Below are 17705 nucleotides of genomic sequence, written 5' to 3'. Positions count from 1 at the left end.
TTTAATTATTTTTTTTAAAGTCTGGAAGTCGTTCTAGGCAGGCAGGGCTTATGGGACAAAAGTTGTTTTAGTCGTTCTAGGCAGTGAATGAGTTAAAACATAATGCTCTTTTAGATTCAGAAGATCTTACTTGTCTTCAGAGGTGGATGCTTTCGCTCCCTGTGCGAAGGAGCCACCCATCACTGGAGACACGTCAGAGAAAAGGGGAGACTGGGTCTTCAGTAACAGGGCAGTCTAGAAAGAAAATACACTGAATTAGGAGCTGTGTCCACAGGAAGTGTTTTGAATAATAAAAAATATATATATCTTAACCACATCAACTCCAGCATTCATATTCTGAACATTAGCAAAATAAATCCCCCAAAAATAGCCGATCTACAAGCTCACAACTCGTCACATTGTGACGTGGTGTGTTTTACTAAGTCTCTACAGGTTTTAAGTGGTTAAGGGCAACATCCATCGTTCAGAGGGACTGTGAGGAGCTGCGGTCGGCCCCACCCACCTGGCTGGTGTAGAGGACGAGCTGGACGAGCTGGGGCATGAGGGCGTCGGCCAGCGTCAGGGTCTGCAGGTTGGGGTGCATCAGAGAGGTGAGCAGCACGGGCAACAGGTGGCCCAGCATGGTGGCTTTGGTTACCTGCTCCAGGCCTTTCAACCTGGTGGAGAAAAAAAAAACGGAATATCGTCGGCGTCAGGGAGAAACCTGTATATTCCAAAGTTACTTTTCAGGATATTGGGGGGAATAAAAGAACCTGTGTTCCAATAGATCCAATTTAGTTGTTGTTTAGTCACAAGCTCTAGGTTAATACTTTTCACTGGTTACAGATTTATAAAAACCCACATGCAGACTTAACCACTTTAGAAGTAGCCGAAATAGCACTACTTTTACAATGAAGTACGGCATTAATTCATGAAAAAACATAAAGTTGAAATATGGAGATAAAAGGTTTCTGCCTGACAGCGACAATATACAGTTGTAAATAATCCAATTAATTAGTACATTATTGTTATTCACATAGAATCACTTTTAAAAAAAATCAAATCTTCTCTTCTGGGAGTCCCTACTAGTACAAACCCTTTTCAGAAGGGGGTAAAAAGCGTTATAAACAGCTAATAAAGAAGGCAAAGGGGTGAAAGAAAGGAGAATTACCTGGTTTCCCTGTCAGTGATGTCACTGTTGATGAGAGCGGTGGTCACCTGTTGCAGGGTCTCCAGGACCTCGTCACAGCCCACCAGAATCTTGGTGGCCAACGACAGGATGCTGCTCTGCAGCTCCTGGCAAACGACAAACACTTCCGTAACACAAATCGACACCGAAGCTGTATTCGTACTTTTTGGGGAATTACTACCAAGCAGCATACACCATACAAATAAAGAACAACTTCAGCCTCATGTCTAGGGATAAAGCTACTGAAACTAATGAATAAATAAATGTAAAGATTGTGTTGTTCTTTAGATCTCTCATCAATACCCGCCCGCCACGATCAATACTTACAAACAGCACGTTTGACTGGGAATCAGGAGTTGTAGTAAGTATTGCGGAGGTTATTGATACGACTGCATTAAACACAAATGATTACACCGTGCCATAAAACAGTGGTTCCCAACCCTTTTTTTCCCATGGAGCTAAAACAGCTGATCCATAAGCTCACACCGCGTCGAAACTCAACACATTGTGCACTTGTAGATCGTCTATTTTCGCTATTTTGTTATTACTGTGCGTCACAGCGTGTTACATGTAGGAGTTGTCTACATGTATGTTAAAGGTTCAGGATAATAGATGAAAGCAAATTATAATTTTGTGGAACTTTTGAACTACCTCCAAACAGATAGACAGAGAAAACCCCCACCCCAAGGGGGGCTCGGACCCCAGGTTGGGAGACACTGCTATAGAAGACCATCCTGTAACACTTTACTTAAAGGTCGGGTCTATAATGCATTGTAACCACATTTATAATGCATTATAATGTGCTTATAAGGCATTATAAGTATAACACTTGTTATAATGTGTTATAATTATGCATGACAACTTATAACAAGGTTGCTATAATTTAACAACCTTTATAACCTTTAGAACTTTATATAATGTATAAGTGCTGGTCATAATGCATTATAAACTCAGTGGAACAGCACATTATAACTACCAGGTAACACTTTACTTAACCCATTAAGACCTGGAACGCATCTGTGTCACTTTAAATTTCTTTGGCTATTCAAAAATAGCAGATATACATGCTCATAGCGCGGTACCGAGTGCCGCGCTATGAACTTGTAGATCTGCTATTTTTGAAACATCTTGAAAAAAATATTTTTAGATTTTTTTTAAACATTTTTAAGAATCGCCTCAGGTCTTAATTGGTTAAAAGGTCGGGTCTATAATGCATTACATTCACAATTAAGACCCGACCTTTAAGTAAAGTGTTACCGAACATCCATGTCCCATGACGTCATACTCTCACAGATAAGAGACACAGATGAGAGATAGAGAGAGAGATAGAGGAAGACAGATAGAGAGAGACAGAGAGAGAGAGAGATAGAGAAAGACAGAGAGAGAGAGAGAGAGATAGAGAAAGACAGATAGAGAGAGAGAGAGAGATAGAGAAAGACAGATAGAGAGAGAGAGAGATGGCGGGATGGGCTCTACATGGACAGACAGTGGTAGGGGGACTTTTTAAGTTTGTTTACCTGTACCTTCATTGTTTCCCCCTGTAGGGAGTTGTCGCTGTCGTCGCCGTCGTCCGGGCGGATCAGAACAGAGTTGCTGAGGAGGTGGTTCTGAACGGCCATGAGGTAGCGCAGGCTGGGTGAGACCACCTGCACGGTAGGGATGCAAAAACACAGCTTCCAGTCAGTCTGAATCGGGGGTGCGGCGATCAACCGCTTAAGCCAAAACATTTTCTTTGTCGTGTAATAAACATGTGGTGAAAATTGCCAATCTTCGAGCTCACAACATTGTGAGCTTGTAGATCTGCTAAATGTTGTGCTCTTTTCAAATTTTCGTGAATAGTGACACCAGGTTTAAAGTGGTAAATTGGATGAATGACCGGCAGAAAATGTGTAGATTTCAATTTCAGTGATCAAATAATCGGTTTAGTGACGTATCATGTAAACGTTACTAATAGGTGTGACAACTTCTCCACAATTTGAATGCTTGTCTTTGTTCTACATTAAAAAAGTTAAGTTACAATATTTTTGGGTAAATACATGTGACAATTTCGATATGTATGTTTGGCCTAAGATAGATATAAACTGTTATGAGTAATTCCCATCATTTTGTACATTATTATCTAATTGTACTGTCATGTCATGGTCTAAAATGAATTTTACGTAAAGTCCAAATATGGAGATAAAAGGTTTCTGCCCGACAACAGCTACGATATAGGGTTTAAGTGGTTGACGACAGAAGGGCAACATGGATGACATTAGAAGGGCGTTGGGGGACGGTGTCTGATATGGTATGCATACTGGGACAGTGGAGAGGAGCTTCTGGAAGTCGTCCCTGGCCACCGTCTGGCATTTGGTGATAAGGACGCACGACTCTCGCACGACCGTCTTCAGGATGTAGTGCAGGAGCTCGTCACTCAGTCTGCAAACGAGACAAGACAGCAGTGTGTCACAGCAGTCATGGTATCAGATCATAGGACTCCAAATTTAATTTGGTTTTCCAGAGTGAATTAAGGCCAATTTGTACGCCCGTCACATGACCTGCATTCCGGCAACAACTACAACATACATAAGTATTTTCAACTGGAAGAAATGTCAACATGCAATGGATTCCGGCAAAAATAAAATGTCACGACTGGAAAAACGTTGTATGGCCAAGTCCTAATGTGCGATTTGTGAAACGGTGTGAAAAAAGTTTGAAGGACTAGTTAGGGGCCAAAAAACGGGCAGAATAAATACATAATAATAAATAGTGAAGATAACAGTAGTGTGCTTCACCTTAGCGTGCCCATAATTATTATGATGTTTTAGTAATATTGTTCCTGCTGTTTCTCTACTGCCAACCAGGTGAATAAATCATAGGTTGAGGCTTTAATTTTTGCTTTTATGAAATATCCCAGACCATTAGGGTTTTTATGATAGATGCTTCTGAACATGATTGCTAGTTTGACCACTTCAAATGCTCTAATCTTAAAATAATAACCGAAAATCGCCTATCTACAAGCTCTCAATGCTCCGCAGCTGTGCAACACGCTTCCATAGAAGACATGCTGGCTTCTATGGAATGCAAATGACTGGAATCAGTCATGGCGACTGAGAACTTTAATCCATGAACATGTAAAAAGGTCGTGTGTGCCTTTAGAACGGGATGAGCTGCTGCTGACCTATAATGGTCGTCTTCTTCGCTCCCAAATCGATTTTTCTGCAGCTGGTCGGCCAGGTTGTTGAGGATGACGTCTCGAAGCTGCGACAGACCAGTGTTCCTTTCACCTGAAGATTATACACACACACACACACACACACACACACACATTTAACCACTTTCAACCTAGTGTCCCTATCTTGGGCTTGTCATTATAGGCGAAAATCTTTTCCCGATTCTGTCAAAAAGTGTGAAAGTACACCGCTCTACAAGCTCACAATCCCACGTTGATGTTGCGACGTGTTGTGAGCTTGTATAACGGCTATTTTCGCTACCTGTGACACCTACATAAAAACAGGGCTCAAGCAGGTCAAGAAAAAACAACACCACCATAAATAAATACACACAGAAGCTGTAGAGAGCTCACCTTCTGTCAGAACCAACTTCAGCAGTTTGTTGAGCTCAGCCTCCCCCTGATACAATGTATTCAGTCCAGAGCTGGAGGGAAGAGAAACAGACCATTTGAAACAATGTTACAGGCCGTGGTCAGACAGATCATTATTATTAACCCATTAAGACCTGAGGCCGATTCTAAAAAATGCCTTCCAAATCAGTAGTTCGCACACTTTCAAGATATTTCAAAGTTTTTCAAAAATAGCAGATGTACAAGCTTGTCCATCGCGAAAATCTAAAATTATACAGATACTTTCCCGGTTTTAATGGGTTAAACAATGGTTAATCCATGGACCTCAGTGAATTGGGTAGGGCTGGGCAATATATAGATATTACATACAGCGATATGAGACTAACTATGAATTGTCTGGGATTGTGGATATCATATTATCGTGATTATCTTAAGATGTAAATATTTTGTGAAAGCACCAATTGCCATCCACAAAATATCATCACAACATCGATAGAGGTACATGCGAAATTTGATTATGACCATATATAGTGATGTGTTGATTCTACCTGATGGCCAGGCACACCTCTCCCTGGATCTCCTCTCCTATCTGATCCACTGGAGCCATGAGCAGCTGCCAGAGCAGCAGGCCCGCACGACGCACGCTCTCCCGGTTCTGTTCCGACTGCGGGTTGAAAAACCTAAACACCACCTGGAGAAGAAGCACAACAAGTTTAGTAGGACCAATAGAAAAACTGCCCAAAAGATGAAGGGTAGATGTAGATGTATTCAACTATCATGGTATTCCCCAATGCATATGATAAATGGTAAAATTAGTTGAAAATATAGAGCTTCTATTTTCTAAACTTAAATAAAACCATTGTTAAGAATATGCCCCTAATAAGGACGCCAGTGTTAATGTGGTTAAACCGTAACACCTTATATTGCTATAATGCAAAATGCATTTGGTGGGCACCTCAGTGTTAAATTGGCTTAATTTTCAAAAATGTTAAAGAATAAAATATTTGGAAAATGTAAAGTGTACATGATCAGACCATGCATAAAAAATTGACAATTAAGGTCTAATATTTCTACAATTGCTAAAAAACCTGTATATCCAGTCATTTTGGGGCATAAACAAGAAGTTGAAGGATACATTTCCGCTCCGATATACCGTGCATGTTCACATCATGTATACTTTACATACCATTTTTCAGATATAATTAATTTTTTACATTTTGGACAAAATAGCCAATTTTACGTCGATGTGCCCCAGTGCCCACCTATCCTGTATCCTGCTCAACAACAACACAAAACAAAACCAGAAGGTAGACCAGCAGATCTCTTCCTCGGCACGCACTGTGTGCTCAGTGACTGACCTGAAAAACCACCAGGATGCATCGGATGATGCAGGTGTCTCCGTTGACCATGGCCTTCTCCATGATGTCACAGATGCTGCTGAAGTGGCGTGCCTCTATGGGGTGCTGCTTGCCCAGCAGAGCGCCCAGCGGGAGGCTGCTGCTGCTGGCGGCCAGCAGGTTGAGCTGGTGGATGCACATGGCCCCTACGTGATGGAGCAGCTGGTTGATCACCTCCCCCGTGGCCACCGTTTCCTCTGTGGGAACCAGGGGGGCAAAGGGTTTTAGGGCAGTGGTTCCCAGACTGGGGGGCTCGGGAGTGAGTGGGACCCAGCCAGGGTGGTCCCCAGATTATTTTGGGGGAGTCCCCCTGATGATTGGCTTAATGTGCAACATAGTTTTCGCACTCGACAGTGAACAAACCAACATACAGTATACAGTAAGTGTATACAGGGTATCTGCACATTTTTACAATTTAATTACTTTGTTAATATCAAATTGGTCAAAGTTTCTAATATTACATAAGAAAGAGGAAACATTGTGAAACAAGGGAACCAGGAGACCTGGTACTGCCAGACCCCTAGTGGTTGAAATCTGGCCTGAAAAGTTTGGGAACCCTTGGTTTAGGGGTGCGACAGTTAATCAAACTAATCGATTATTATCAACTAGAGTTTCGGGGGGCTACGCCCCCCTCAACCCCAGCCGCGCACGGGGCCCAGCGTGGCCGCGTGTTTATTGGGGTAGTCAAATTGCTGGAGTAAAACTGTGGAAAAGTAAAAAAAAAAAAAAAAAAATGTTGAAAAAAATATATTTTTGATGTTTGAGGGGGACCCCCGCGGACCCCCTGCTGGTCGACGGCCCCCCTGTGGAGTGTTGGGCCGCGCGGGGACCCCCCTGGAACATGGCGGACCCCTTCGGTGTTTTTTTTTCATGAAGGTGGTTGCTTGTTTCTGGCGCTTGTTTTTAGAGAACCTGGCATGCCAACGACTTGGCAACCCGACTTGTTTGTTTTTGTGTTTGGGATGAACATGGCACGTGAAGGACGGACATAGTGAGACATGAGTGAAGTGAAAGTAACGGCCTGGGTGGAACAAAGGAGGTACGTAAGAAGGGGGGGGGGGGAGGAGATGGGCAGAGTGCAATGGCGGCGCAAGCCAGCGCATGCTGCCGCACGTTACACCAGAAATGGTGCCTGGAGAAAATGGTGACCAAAAAAAAAGTTTTGAAAAAAAGGAAAAAACCCCCGCAGCGGCTGGCAGCTGTTGTGGTGATGAGGTCGTGCGCACGGTAAACGGTACGAAGCTGCCTCCCCTTCCGTTTTGTCCGACATTTGGTGAGTAAAATTAATTATGTTGCGCGGTGGAAAAGCTGTAGTGAGCAGTGAGATGTCCCCTACGCGAGGCGTAAATTCAGCGCGGCCGCCGTGGCGAGTCAGTTGCCGACATGTGGTCTGGCGGTGCGTTGTTTATTCGATAACAGAGCTGTGGGGTGTGGACACCGAGGGTGCGGAAGTCGGTCGCCATTTATATAGTTAGATTATAACAAAAATAATGAATTTCAACAACTTGAATCCCATACGTTGTTGAGCATGAGCCCCTCATAGTGACATCATAGTGACCTTAAGTTTTCACCTTTGACAACCTAATCAGTTGGAGATTGTCTTCCTCTTCCACTGATAAACTGAGACTCTGGTGTCTGGTGTACTGATTGACAATATCAAGAAAGTTATTTGAAGCAGATGGCACACCGAATTGGACATTACTGTTAGTCTGGACATCGTTGCAATGACCTCTCTCTGTCGGGAGAGGACATACTTTTAAACATACATTTAAAAAGAGGAGGAAAAAAAAGAAAGAAAAACTAATTATGGAAAGGTCTTTTGATTAAAGCAAGTTTTAAAAAGTGATTTAAAAGAAGACAGTGATTAATCAAGCCTGAGCTCATCAGGCAGGTCATTCCAGAATCAAGGAGCCCTGACAAAAAGGCCATGTTCGGTCACCCTTTGTCTTCACACTCCACTCCAGAACAACCAGCAGATTCCTGCCTGAGGACCACAGGCTGCAGAGTTAATAACTCTAAAATGTAATTATGGTCCAGGCCATGATGAAGTGCCTTAAATATTATCAGCAAAATATTAATATCTCTCCTAAAACAGACAGATAAAGTGATTATAATTATTGTGACGCTATAGGTAACTACCTTTGCTGGGGACCCCCTGGATCTCACCCAAGGACCCTTGTGATGATTGAGAACCAATGGTGTATGTCACTATTTGAAACACAAACTCTGCTTGTGAGTGAGCAGTGATGTGGGGCTGTGACCAGTAGACATTATTGTCTGAAGCGGTACAATAACTGTGTATCTGCTGTTCAAAGTTGCTAGTGTAATAATTCTGCAGGCCTTTACGGGATGGGCCTTTAACAACTTAAACCCGCTAGTGTTAGTGAAATTGACTTGAGATCTAATACTTGGACCACTTTTTTTTTCTCGTCTAAACCAAATCTCTGAGGCCCCAAAACAGCAGATCTACAAGCCCACAACACGTCACGTTGCGTTGCATTGTAGGCTTGTAGATATGACGTTTTTGGCTAACGTCCCCCCCAGAATATGGATGCTGGGATTTAAGTGGTTAAGCTACCAAAGTCAGTCACCACTGTCACCGGTTTCCCTGTGAAACACATATAAAACATGATAGCATAAAATAAGCTACACAACAAAATGTTACATGACTTATTGGTTGTTTACCTTTGGGTTCTTTAATAAGATGGCTGACGCCGAGCCTATGGCACAGGTGATGGAACGCCTGGTTCCCGGGGTTGCACCACTGGTCCATGTAGTCACTGGAACAGGTCCACACCAGGTTGTTCAGAGCGTCGTAACAGGCTCCTACAGACACCCAGCATAGAGAGAGATAAATGTCACTTATACATCCTGTAAACACCAGACTGCTTTGCCTTGTTGAGTTGTGACTGTAGCCCTACAGGTTGAACCCATTTAATCCGGGAGAGCATACGTGTCATTTTAGATTTCTTCGGCTATTCAAAAACAGCAGATCAACAAGCTCATAGCGTGGCACCGTTTTGAAAAATCGCAAAAAATGGTGCAAATCTTTGAATATATATATATTTTTTAAGCGAACATTTGTAACTCAAAACTTTGCTTCTGGGGGGTCCCTGGAACAAAATATATTCTGATGGGGGTCCGCGGCCAAATACATATAATTTTGGGGGTCCTTCACATGAAAAAGTTTGACCACCACTGACATAGAAACATAATTTTTTCACAAAACTGTTAGGATTTAGAAGACATTTGTAGAATTGGCCTCAGGCCTTAATGGTTTAAACATGAAACCAAAACTCTGCAAATCTGGAGCTTACCGAGTCCTGCTACCTGGGCACCCCTGCCTAGAGAACTGCCAGGGGCATCGATGAGGTCGGCACGGCTGCTGAACTGACCGTCGGTCAGGTTGAACACCAGACTGGAGGAGAGAACTATAACCAGGACGAACAAAAACATTCATTAACTCAAAGGCTGCACCAAGCCATTACCGACGGACGGTGATTTTAGTCTGTGTAAGCTCTCTTACTTTTGAGGGAGGACAGGCCGCTGGTGCCTCCGAACAGAGAGCGCGTAGCAGAGCTCCCGGACACACCGGGAGGCGAGGCGAGCATCACCAGATATGTGCCACAAACGTACATGGGAGTCTTCCTCAACGTCTTCAGAGGGAGACCACAGCTGGTGTTGACGGCTGTATTGATAATACAACACATGCGTGTCAAACGAATTCCAGGATTTCATAGATGTCAGCAGTTTAGAATGAAACATAAGACCAATTTCACCAGTGAGGGATTCAGTGCATGAGATTTGACCGATGAGATTTGAATTTAAGATTTACTACTAAATGCTACATTTTCCAAAGATTTAAAGGCTTTATTTGTCACATACTCACACGTGTATGTGCAGTGGCAGACTCCAGTAATTAAAGTACGTAACTAGAAAAAGTGCTCCTCGGAGCACAACTCTCCGCTGTTGGGAATGTTGGGAATGTTCTATCTGTATAAGTGTCCTATCCGTCCTGTCTGTATAAGTGTCCTATCCCTCCTGTCTGTATAAGTGTCCTATCCGTCCTGTCTATGTAAGTGTCCTATCCGTCCTGTCTGTGTAAGTGTCCTATCCGTCCTGTCTGTGTAAGTGTCCTATCCAATTGTTACAGTATCCGCCATTTCGTGATTGTTCCTGTCTTACCTCACTCTTACCAGACTTGTGTTGGGAATGTTGGGAATGTTCTAATTCTTATGTTCTAACTGTCCTATCCATCCTGTCTGTATAAGTGTCCTATCCGTCTGTATAAGTGTCCTATCCGTCTTGTCTGTATAAGTGTCCTATCCGTCCTGTCTATGTAAGTGTCCTATCCCTCCTGTCTGTGTAAGTGTCCTATCCCTCCTGTCTGTATACTGTAAGTGTCCTATCCGTCCTGTCTGTATACTGTAAGTGTCCTATCCGTCCTGTCTGTGTAAGTGTCATATCCCTCCTGTCTATGTAAGTGTCCTATCCGTCCTGTCTGTGTAAGTGTTCTATCCGTCCTGTCTGTATAAGTGTCCTATCCGTCCTGTCTGTATAAGTGTCCTATGCGTCCTGTCTGTATAAGTGTCCTATCCGTCCTGTCTGTGTACTGTAAGTGTCCTATCCGTCTGTGTAAGTGTCATATCCCTCCTGTCTATATAAGTGTCCTATCTGTCCTATCTGCCAATTATGTATCAGCCATGCAGCCATTTCGTGATGGTTCCTGTCTTACCTCACTTTGACAGTGGCAAAGACACTGTCAAAGTGACGCCATGTATTTATACAGTATTTCACCGTATTGTCACGTGTCACGTGAGGCTTGACCAATCGGTGTGTCATATTTAGAAAGTGAAAACAATACTCTCCTGCGGACAGTAATAATAAAAGGTAAAAAATAAAAGTTGTAATACATGTCTAAGGTAATACAAGTAATAAGTCATACAGTCATACAGTAGTAAGTAATAAAGTTTTAAAAGCCTAATAAATGTTGTTGAGTGACCATTAACTACCCAGCAAGCACAATGACGTCATGATGACGTTATGATGACGCCCGGTCATCACCCCGGTGACGTTCAGGACTAGGCCAGATCACAGCCCATATGGGGATGATCTTTACGTCATTTACAGGACGTCATCACCGGGACATCATATGGACATTTGGACAGCAGTTTTGGGTGATGAGAATGTGTTTAGATGACGTCCTGGAAGTTACGTTTTTGTGGTCAGGATTAATTTTGGTTTATTCTGGGCCAGATCTGACTTGTCTTGGTTTGACTTGATCTAGCCCCAATCGAGACGTCACTGATTGGTCCGGGTCCTGACTGTGCTTGCTGGGTAGGGTAAAGTACATTAAATTTTGAATTGCACCTTCCCTGGGACCGAAAATATACAAAATATATACAGTTTAGAATTGCACTTTCCACACAGAATATACATGGTTACATATAACTGTATTCCAAGACTTTTTAAGGCCTGGAAAGTTGAAAACACAATTTAAGACATTTTAATGCTTTTTTTCTCCAGGACCTGCAGGCACTCCTCTGTTATAGTACAATATTAACACTAGACATATTGTATGAATTACCGGATTGCTCCTCCTTGACTGTGTTAGTAATAGCAGAGCCTGTGAGAGCGGCCAGCGTGGCTGAATGGGAGGCCCGGAAGCGAGACATGCGGCTCAGCAGAAGCTCATTCAAACACTTGGAGGACTCGCCTTCCTTCCGGGCGAGGATCACCCTCTCCTGCAAGATGTCTGCCACACACAGCCCTGTCTGGGTCTGGAAGAGAGGGGAGAGCTGTGAGAGACGAACCAAGATAGGGCTGCACATTTTATATCGAACTAATCGATGTAATTGATTAGAAAAAATATATACATTTTATAAAATAATCAATGTTCAAAAATAGCAGATTTACAAGCTCACAACGCATTGCAATGCAACATGTGACGAGCTTGTAGATCTGCTTTTGTTTTGCTACACGGTTGTACGACAAAGTGTAAAATAGGGTTAACCTTTTCAACCCTATTTAAAATTTGGCTATTTGAAAATAGCATATCTACAACGCGATGCGACGCGTTGTGAGCTTGTAGATCTGCTGTTTTCAAAAGATTTTTAGACATTTTAGACATTTGAAAACTTGTGAAACGGAACACTCTGCATAATGAGTACTTTTAATTTTGGTACTTTAAGTATATGCCAATACTTTTGTACTTTTACTCAAGTCAATTTTGATTACCGGACTTTTGCTTCTAACAGAGTATTTCTACATTGCAGTATTGATACTTTTACTTCAGTTTAGTACTTTTTCCATCACTGAAAACATCCAGACCTGCTGAATCGGGTAAGGGGGGGGTATTGGTTGTGCTGCTATACTCACCGACAGGTGAAAGACATCCATGAAGACAGAGTGGCCTTTCTGGGTCTTCTCGTTGAGACTGGCGGGGGACCACACCCAGTACAGGTACGTCCCGTCTGAGCACAGGTGCAGGGTGGTCATGCTGCTGCCCACTGGGAAGTGGTGAGCTGGCATGGGTACAATCTGGCACACCTGGAAAAAGTGCACAGAAAAAAAAGGCTTCAGAAAATGTCCTAAAAATGTACATGTATGGTGTTGACATACTGTAATATACTGTATGGTTTCTATGCCACAAAACTATCCATTTAATATTTTTGGGGATGACATACTATGACCTAACATAACACTATGGCTTAACTTCATGTCGTGCTGGGAGCTTGTACATTTGATAATTTAGACATTTTTTAAAAACATAAACCTTCTCTTCTGGGTGTCCCTGGCACAAAACCTTTTCATACGGGGGGTTCCAAATATATATCAATTGATGTGGAGGTCCTTGGCACGAAAAAAAATTGCATGACTCATCATTTCTATGTTCTCCATGTTCCATGAACCTGTGTTAGAGTTCTCAACTGGCCTGAAAATGAAGGCCCGGCGCTAACTGGGCTGGCCAGAACAGGGCCTGGTCCGAACAATTACCATAATTTTACCCGAAAAACCCGAAAAGTCATTATGTCACGCATCCAACAAGCTTTGAACTGAGTAGATTGGATTTTCGATATTGGGAGTTCTGGCCATTTTCGCCAGTTTTATTTTTTAATAACACGGGCTAGGAAGGTCGGACGGCGACAAACTAGATTACTGAGTAAAGTTCACTTTGAGCTGCATCCAACACAACAATGCCATTTCCGTCGGCCTTACTGCTCTAACCTGTGTGCAGCCTGAGACGCTCAGGCAGGAAGCTGCTGGCTGTTCCTGAATCGAGGCTGAAGACAAAGGGTGACCGTGCCTTTGTTGTCAGGGCTCCTCGACCCTGAAAACGACCTGCCCGAGGAGCTCAGGCTTGCTAAATCTGTGTCCTCTTTTGGGTCACTTCCTAAAACATACTCTCCATAGGGGTGAATGTTATTTTTGGGGGCATTTTCAAACCTTTATTTCACAGCGACAGGGTTGAGGGTCAGAAAATGGTAGTGGACGGACGCACATGCGGCTAAGAGCCTCGGGTATAGGCTTTGAACCTGCGGGTTGGCTGTGCAAGGACTGAGCCTTAATGGTATATGCACTCTAACACTTGAGCCACCAGCCAGTGTTTTTGTTATGTTGTTTCGTTAAGATCTTTCTCGAGTTTTATGAGAAGCCCTTTATAACTTTGTTTCGATATAGATAATAATAATCATTATTTTAATTCTTTGTGACCAAGTATTAATCAGGCTTTAGCTGCTTGTGCGGAAGGAGTTCGTACCTGGAGGGTGAAGGGGTCGATGACCTGGCACAGCTGATGAGGCTTGCCATCAAACGAGGCGGGGCGGTGGAGGAGACGACCGCTGCTGAACACCACCCAACCGGGCTCCAACTCCTCGTTTCGACAGTACACGAAACCCCTAAATGAGACAGGCAGCACATTGAATGACTTTTCCTCTTAACACACATTCAACAAACAGTAGAGTAGACGTGTTCTTTGAAGGCTTTTTGATAAAGATGGCGATCTTCAGAGTGCAGAGATACCGGACACGCTGTCCTTCAGGCACAGACACACACTGATGTAAAGTAACTAACTGTAAAGTACATTTACTTAAGTACTGTACTTAAGTATACAATGTTGAGGTATTTTTACTTTACTGGAGTATTTACAATACTTTTACTTCTACTCCAAAACATCTCAGAGGCAAATATTGTACTTTTACTTCACTACAATTATTTGAAAACTTTAGTTACCAGTTACTTTGCAGATATAAATTATTATATTTTAAAACATACATTAACCACTTTATACCTAGGCTATTTGAAAATAGCCGATCTACAAGCTGACAACGCGTCGTGAGCTGTAGTTCTGCTATTTTCAAACATTTTAGTACTTTTACTTTTGGTACTTTGGTACTAAGCATATTTTGATGCCAATACTTTTCAACTTTTACTTTAAGTACATTTTGAACACGGGCTTTTAATTGTAACCGAGTATTTTCATATTGTGGTATTGCTACTTTTACTTAAGTAAAATATCGGAGTACTTCTTCCACCACTGCAGACACACACTGTTCTGCATGTGGTCTGCCACTAAACTTAAAAAAGGGCAACAACAACGCATTATATGTCAAGTCATAGCAAAGCACCTACAGTACCTTATGAATAGAATCTTTGTGTCACATTTCGCATTACTATCATGTTACTTCCCATATAACTTCTGCATCCTGCTTGTTCAGATCAATACGTGTGTGTGTGTGTGTGTGTGTGTGTGTGTGTGTGTGTGTGTGTGTGTGTGTGTGTGTGTGTGTGTGTGTGTGTGTGTGTGTGTGTGTGTGTGTGTGTGTGTGTGTGTGTGTGTGTGTGTGTGTGTGTGTGTGTGTGTGTGGCTACACATGGCTGCAGATACTACTTACATGGATCTGGGGATAAGCTTCTAACTTTGTTTTGTCAGACAATTTGTCAGACTACATTTACCGACTGTCAAATGCAGACAGCGTTAGTGACAACGATGTTTTCTAAACAAACGTTTACTTAGTTGCTACGTAGCGTGAGGCTGGTATTGGGACGAGAAAACCACTGCACTGCATATTGTACATGTTGTGCCATGTTCTTGGCACAAGCATGTAATCCAGGTTTAGCGTGTGTTGTATAACTTTCATATAAACTCATAGCTTCATTATGGGATGGAGGTGGTTGTGTTCTAGGTCAGTGGTTCGCAACCTTTTCAGCCCCGTGACCCACCCCCCAAAATAATTATATTAGAAACTGGGGACCCCTAACCTGATAAGCACTTGGAATGTGGGAGTTGAGGCATTCGATTTAGATGCCTCAACAGATAGAGATTGTGAAAATAGCAGATCTACAAGCTCATAACGCCTCGCAACGCGACAAGGCGTTGTGAGCTTGTAGATCGGCTATTTTTTGTAGATCGGCTATTTTCACAATATATATTTTCACAAACTATATTTTATGATATAAATCGATAGATAGATTACTTTTGATGCCATAATCTGGGGACCAGACAAAATCATATGACCCACAGGTTGAGAACCACTGTTCTAGGTGTTAGACCCCAATCGTTCTTTGGAAGACATAATGTTACTAGCATACAATTTTAATGTTGTAAACATTACGTGGCCATTTGAATCAATTATAGTCTTGTATAGGTAAGCCAATAAATACACAAGTAGATTCATGAACTTATTGAACTTTGGCCCACGGTTTACAATTTTCTCTTCCCAAATCAAACCTTTTTGAACAAAGACAACTGAAATCACGAGGGCCTTTGACTGTACATTGAGGGAAAGAAAGCAGTGTGTATGACATGAAGTGACTACACCATGGCTCCCTGGGAAAGGGCCAAAGGTTAAAGGGTATTTTTAGCATCTCACAAACACACACACACACACACACACACACACACACACACACTTGTATTACTATACTCGTGGGGACATCAACATTTTAGGACAGCGATTTTATCAATGCCATTTAAATAACAAAATACCATTTCTAACCCTAAAGCAAAATATAGCAGATCTGCTATTTTCGCTGCACAACACTGGCGTGCAGCTAATAATAAAATCAGCTATAAATCAAACCCTAACGCTAACCTAACCTCTAAAAATGCCTAGTTCTAACCCCAATCTTTTCCTAATTGTAGCCTCATTTTAACCATAAAACTACTATTTATATTGTGGGGACCAGGGAAAATTGGCCTCACAATGTCCATTTCTCCAATTCTACTCTACCTGTTGTCGACTAAAACTATAATGAAAAATGTTCGTCGACTACCTTTTTTCACTGACGAAAACTAAATAAAAACTAAGCTACGATGACTACTAAAACTAAGACTAAATGTAGTGACAATTTCGTCAACAAATAAAAACTAGACTAAAATGTTGAGGGACTAGTGGAGAAGAGATCCAGTAGAACTAAAAGACAAGTCATTTTATGTTTGGTTATGCTCGGGTGTTGCGCTCTGAAAATGGCCGATCTACAAGCTTGCGACACGTTTGTAGATCAGCTATTTTCAGCATGTAACCAAGTGTAAAATCAGCCATTACGACGACATCAAGGCACCGCCAAAATACATTTTAGTCAACTGTAAATTTAGTCCACTAAAACTAGCAAAAACTAAAACATTTCAGGTGACTAAAATATGACTAAAACTAAATCAAAATTTGCTGTCAAAATCAACACTGCCTCACACGTATATAGCAATACAAGTAGACACATACACACACACACACACACACACACACACTTTCTTTGGGTCTTCTCTGAGTGGTGCTGCAGATACAAGCAGTCAGGCGGTGGGGGGTGAGAAGGGGGGTGGGGGTGTCGTGTCGTATTACCTCAGTGTCCCATGTAAACCAGAGCCCAGCTTGCTGAGTCCTCTCCCAAAGGAATTGGTGGTGTACAGATAGAGGCCGTCTGTGGCCAGACAGCGCCCCAGGTCTGTGTCTGCAAGACAAGGGGAGAGAGAGAGAGAAGGCAGGTTAGTGACCTGAAGCATTGGTTCTCAAAGTGGGGTCCTTGAGGCGGTACCTGGGGGGTCCCCAGCTAAATAAGTTAATATAGCGCCACAATCATTTTAACCACTTTATTATTGTATACTTTGGCCATTCAAAAATAGCAGATATACAAGCTCATAGTGCGGCACCGAGTGCCGCGCTACGAGCTTGTAGATCTGCTATTTGTGCAAATCATGAAAATTTGTGCAAATCTTTGAATATATATATATATGTATTTTTAAAGCGAATATGTTTAACTCAAATCTTTGCTTCTGGGGGGTTCCCCGTCACAAAATATGAAATGGGGGTCCGCAGCCAAACATGTATCATTTTGGGGGTCCTTCACATGAAAAAGGTTTGAGAACCACTAATGAAGGATCTGTGAAAATAGCAGATCTGCGACGCATTGTGAGAGCTTGTAGATATGCTATTATTGGCTAATGTTCGGCCCCCAGAATATGGATTTTCCGGGGTTAAAGTGGTTAGCAAAAGTGCTATTTTAAGATCGTTAATCGCAATTATTTTGGCCACAATAATGGTGAAATTAAGTTTTCATATCGTACCGACAATAACGGTGCAAT

General features: G+C 42.4%; 1 protein-coding gene across 11 annotated transcripts in view; it reads right to left on the bottom strand.

Annotated features, from left to right (window-relative positions):
- The window catches only part of hectd4 (HECT domain E3 ubiquitin protein ligase 4), a 102106-nt gene that overhangs the window by 71520 nt on the left and 12881 nt on the right, over positions 1-17705 (bottom strand). For 10 of the 11 annotated variants that reach the window (XM_084054975.1, XM_084054982.1, XM_084054983.1 and 7 more), the window contains exons 5-20: positions 16966-17074; positions 13887-14025; positions 12506-12676; positions 11715-11907; positions 9654-9815; positions 9445-9558; positions 8813-8953; positions 6089-6324; positions 5279-5421; positions 4734-4804; positions 4329-4434; positions 3466-3586; positions 2686-2814; positions 1151-1275; positions 503-656; positions 131-234 (exon numbers count right to left, since the gene is read on the bottom strand). In XM_084054975.1, the coding sequence (XP_083911101.1) occupies positions 131-234; positions 503-656; positions 1151-1275; positions 2686-2814; positions 3466-3586; positions 4329-4434; positions 4734-4804; positions 5279-5421; positions 6089-6324; positions 8813-8953; positions 9445-9558; positions 9654-9815; positions 11715-11907; positions 12506-12676; positions 13887-14025; positions 16966-17074 (2218 nt within the window). The remainder of the gene's footprint in view (positions 1-130; positions 235-502; positions 657-1150; positions 1276-2685; positions 2815-3465; positions 3587-4328; positions 4435-4733; positions 4805-5278; positions 5422-6088; positions 6325-8812; positions 8954-9444; positions 9559-9653; positions 9816-11714; positions 11908-12505; positions 12677-13886; positions 14026-16965; positions 17075-17705) is intronic. The other variant, XM_084054978.1, reaches the window with a different exon arrangement.

The sequence above is a fragment of the Gymnoscopelus microlampas genome (genome assembly GCF_963454915.1).
Source record: "Gymnoscopelus microlampas genome assembly, chromosome: 4".
NCBI lineage: Eukaryota > Metazoa > Chordata > Actinopteri > Myctophiformes > Myctophidae > Gymnoscopelus > Gymnoscopelus microlampas.
Note: the sequence above shows the minus strand (reverse complement) of the source record. Positions and strands in the feature narration are given on the sequence as shown.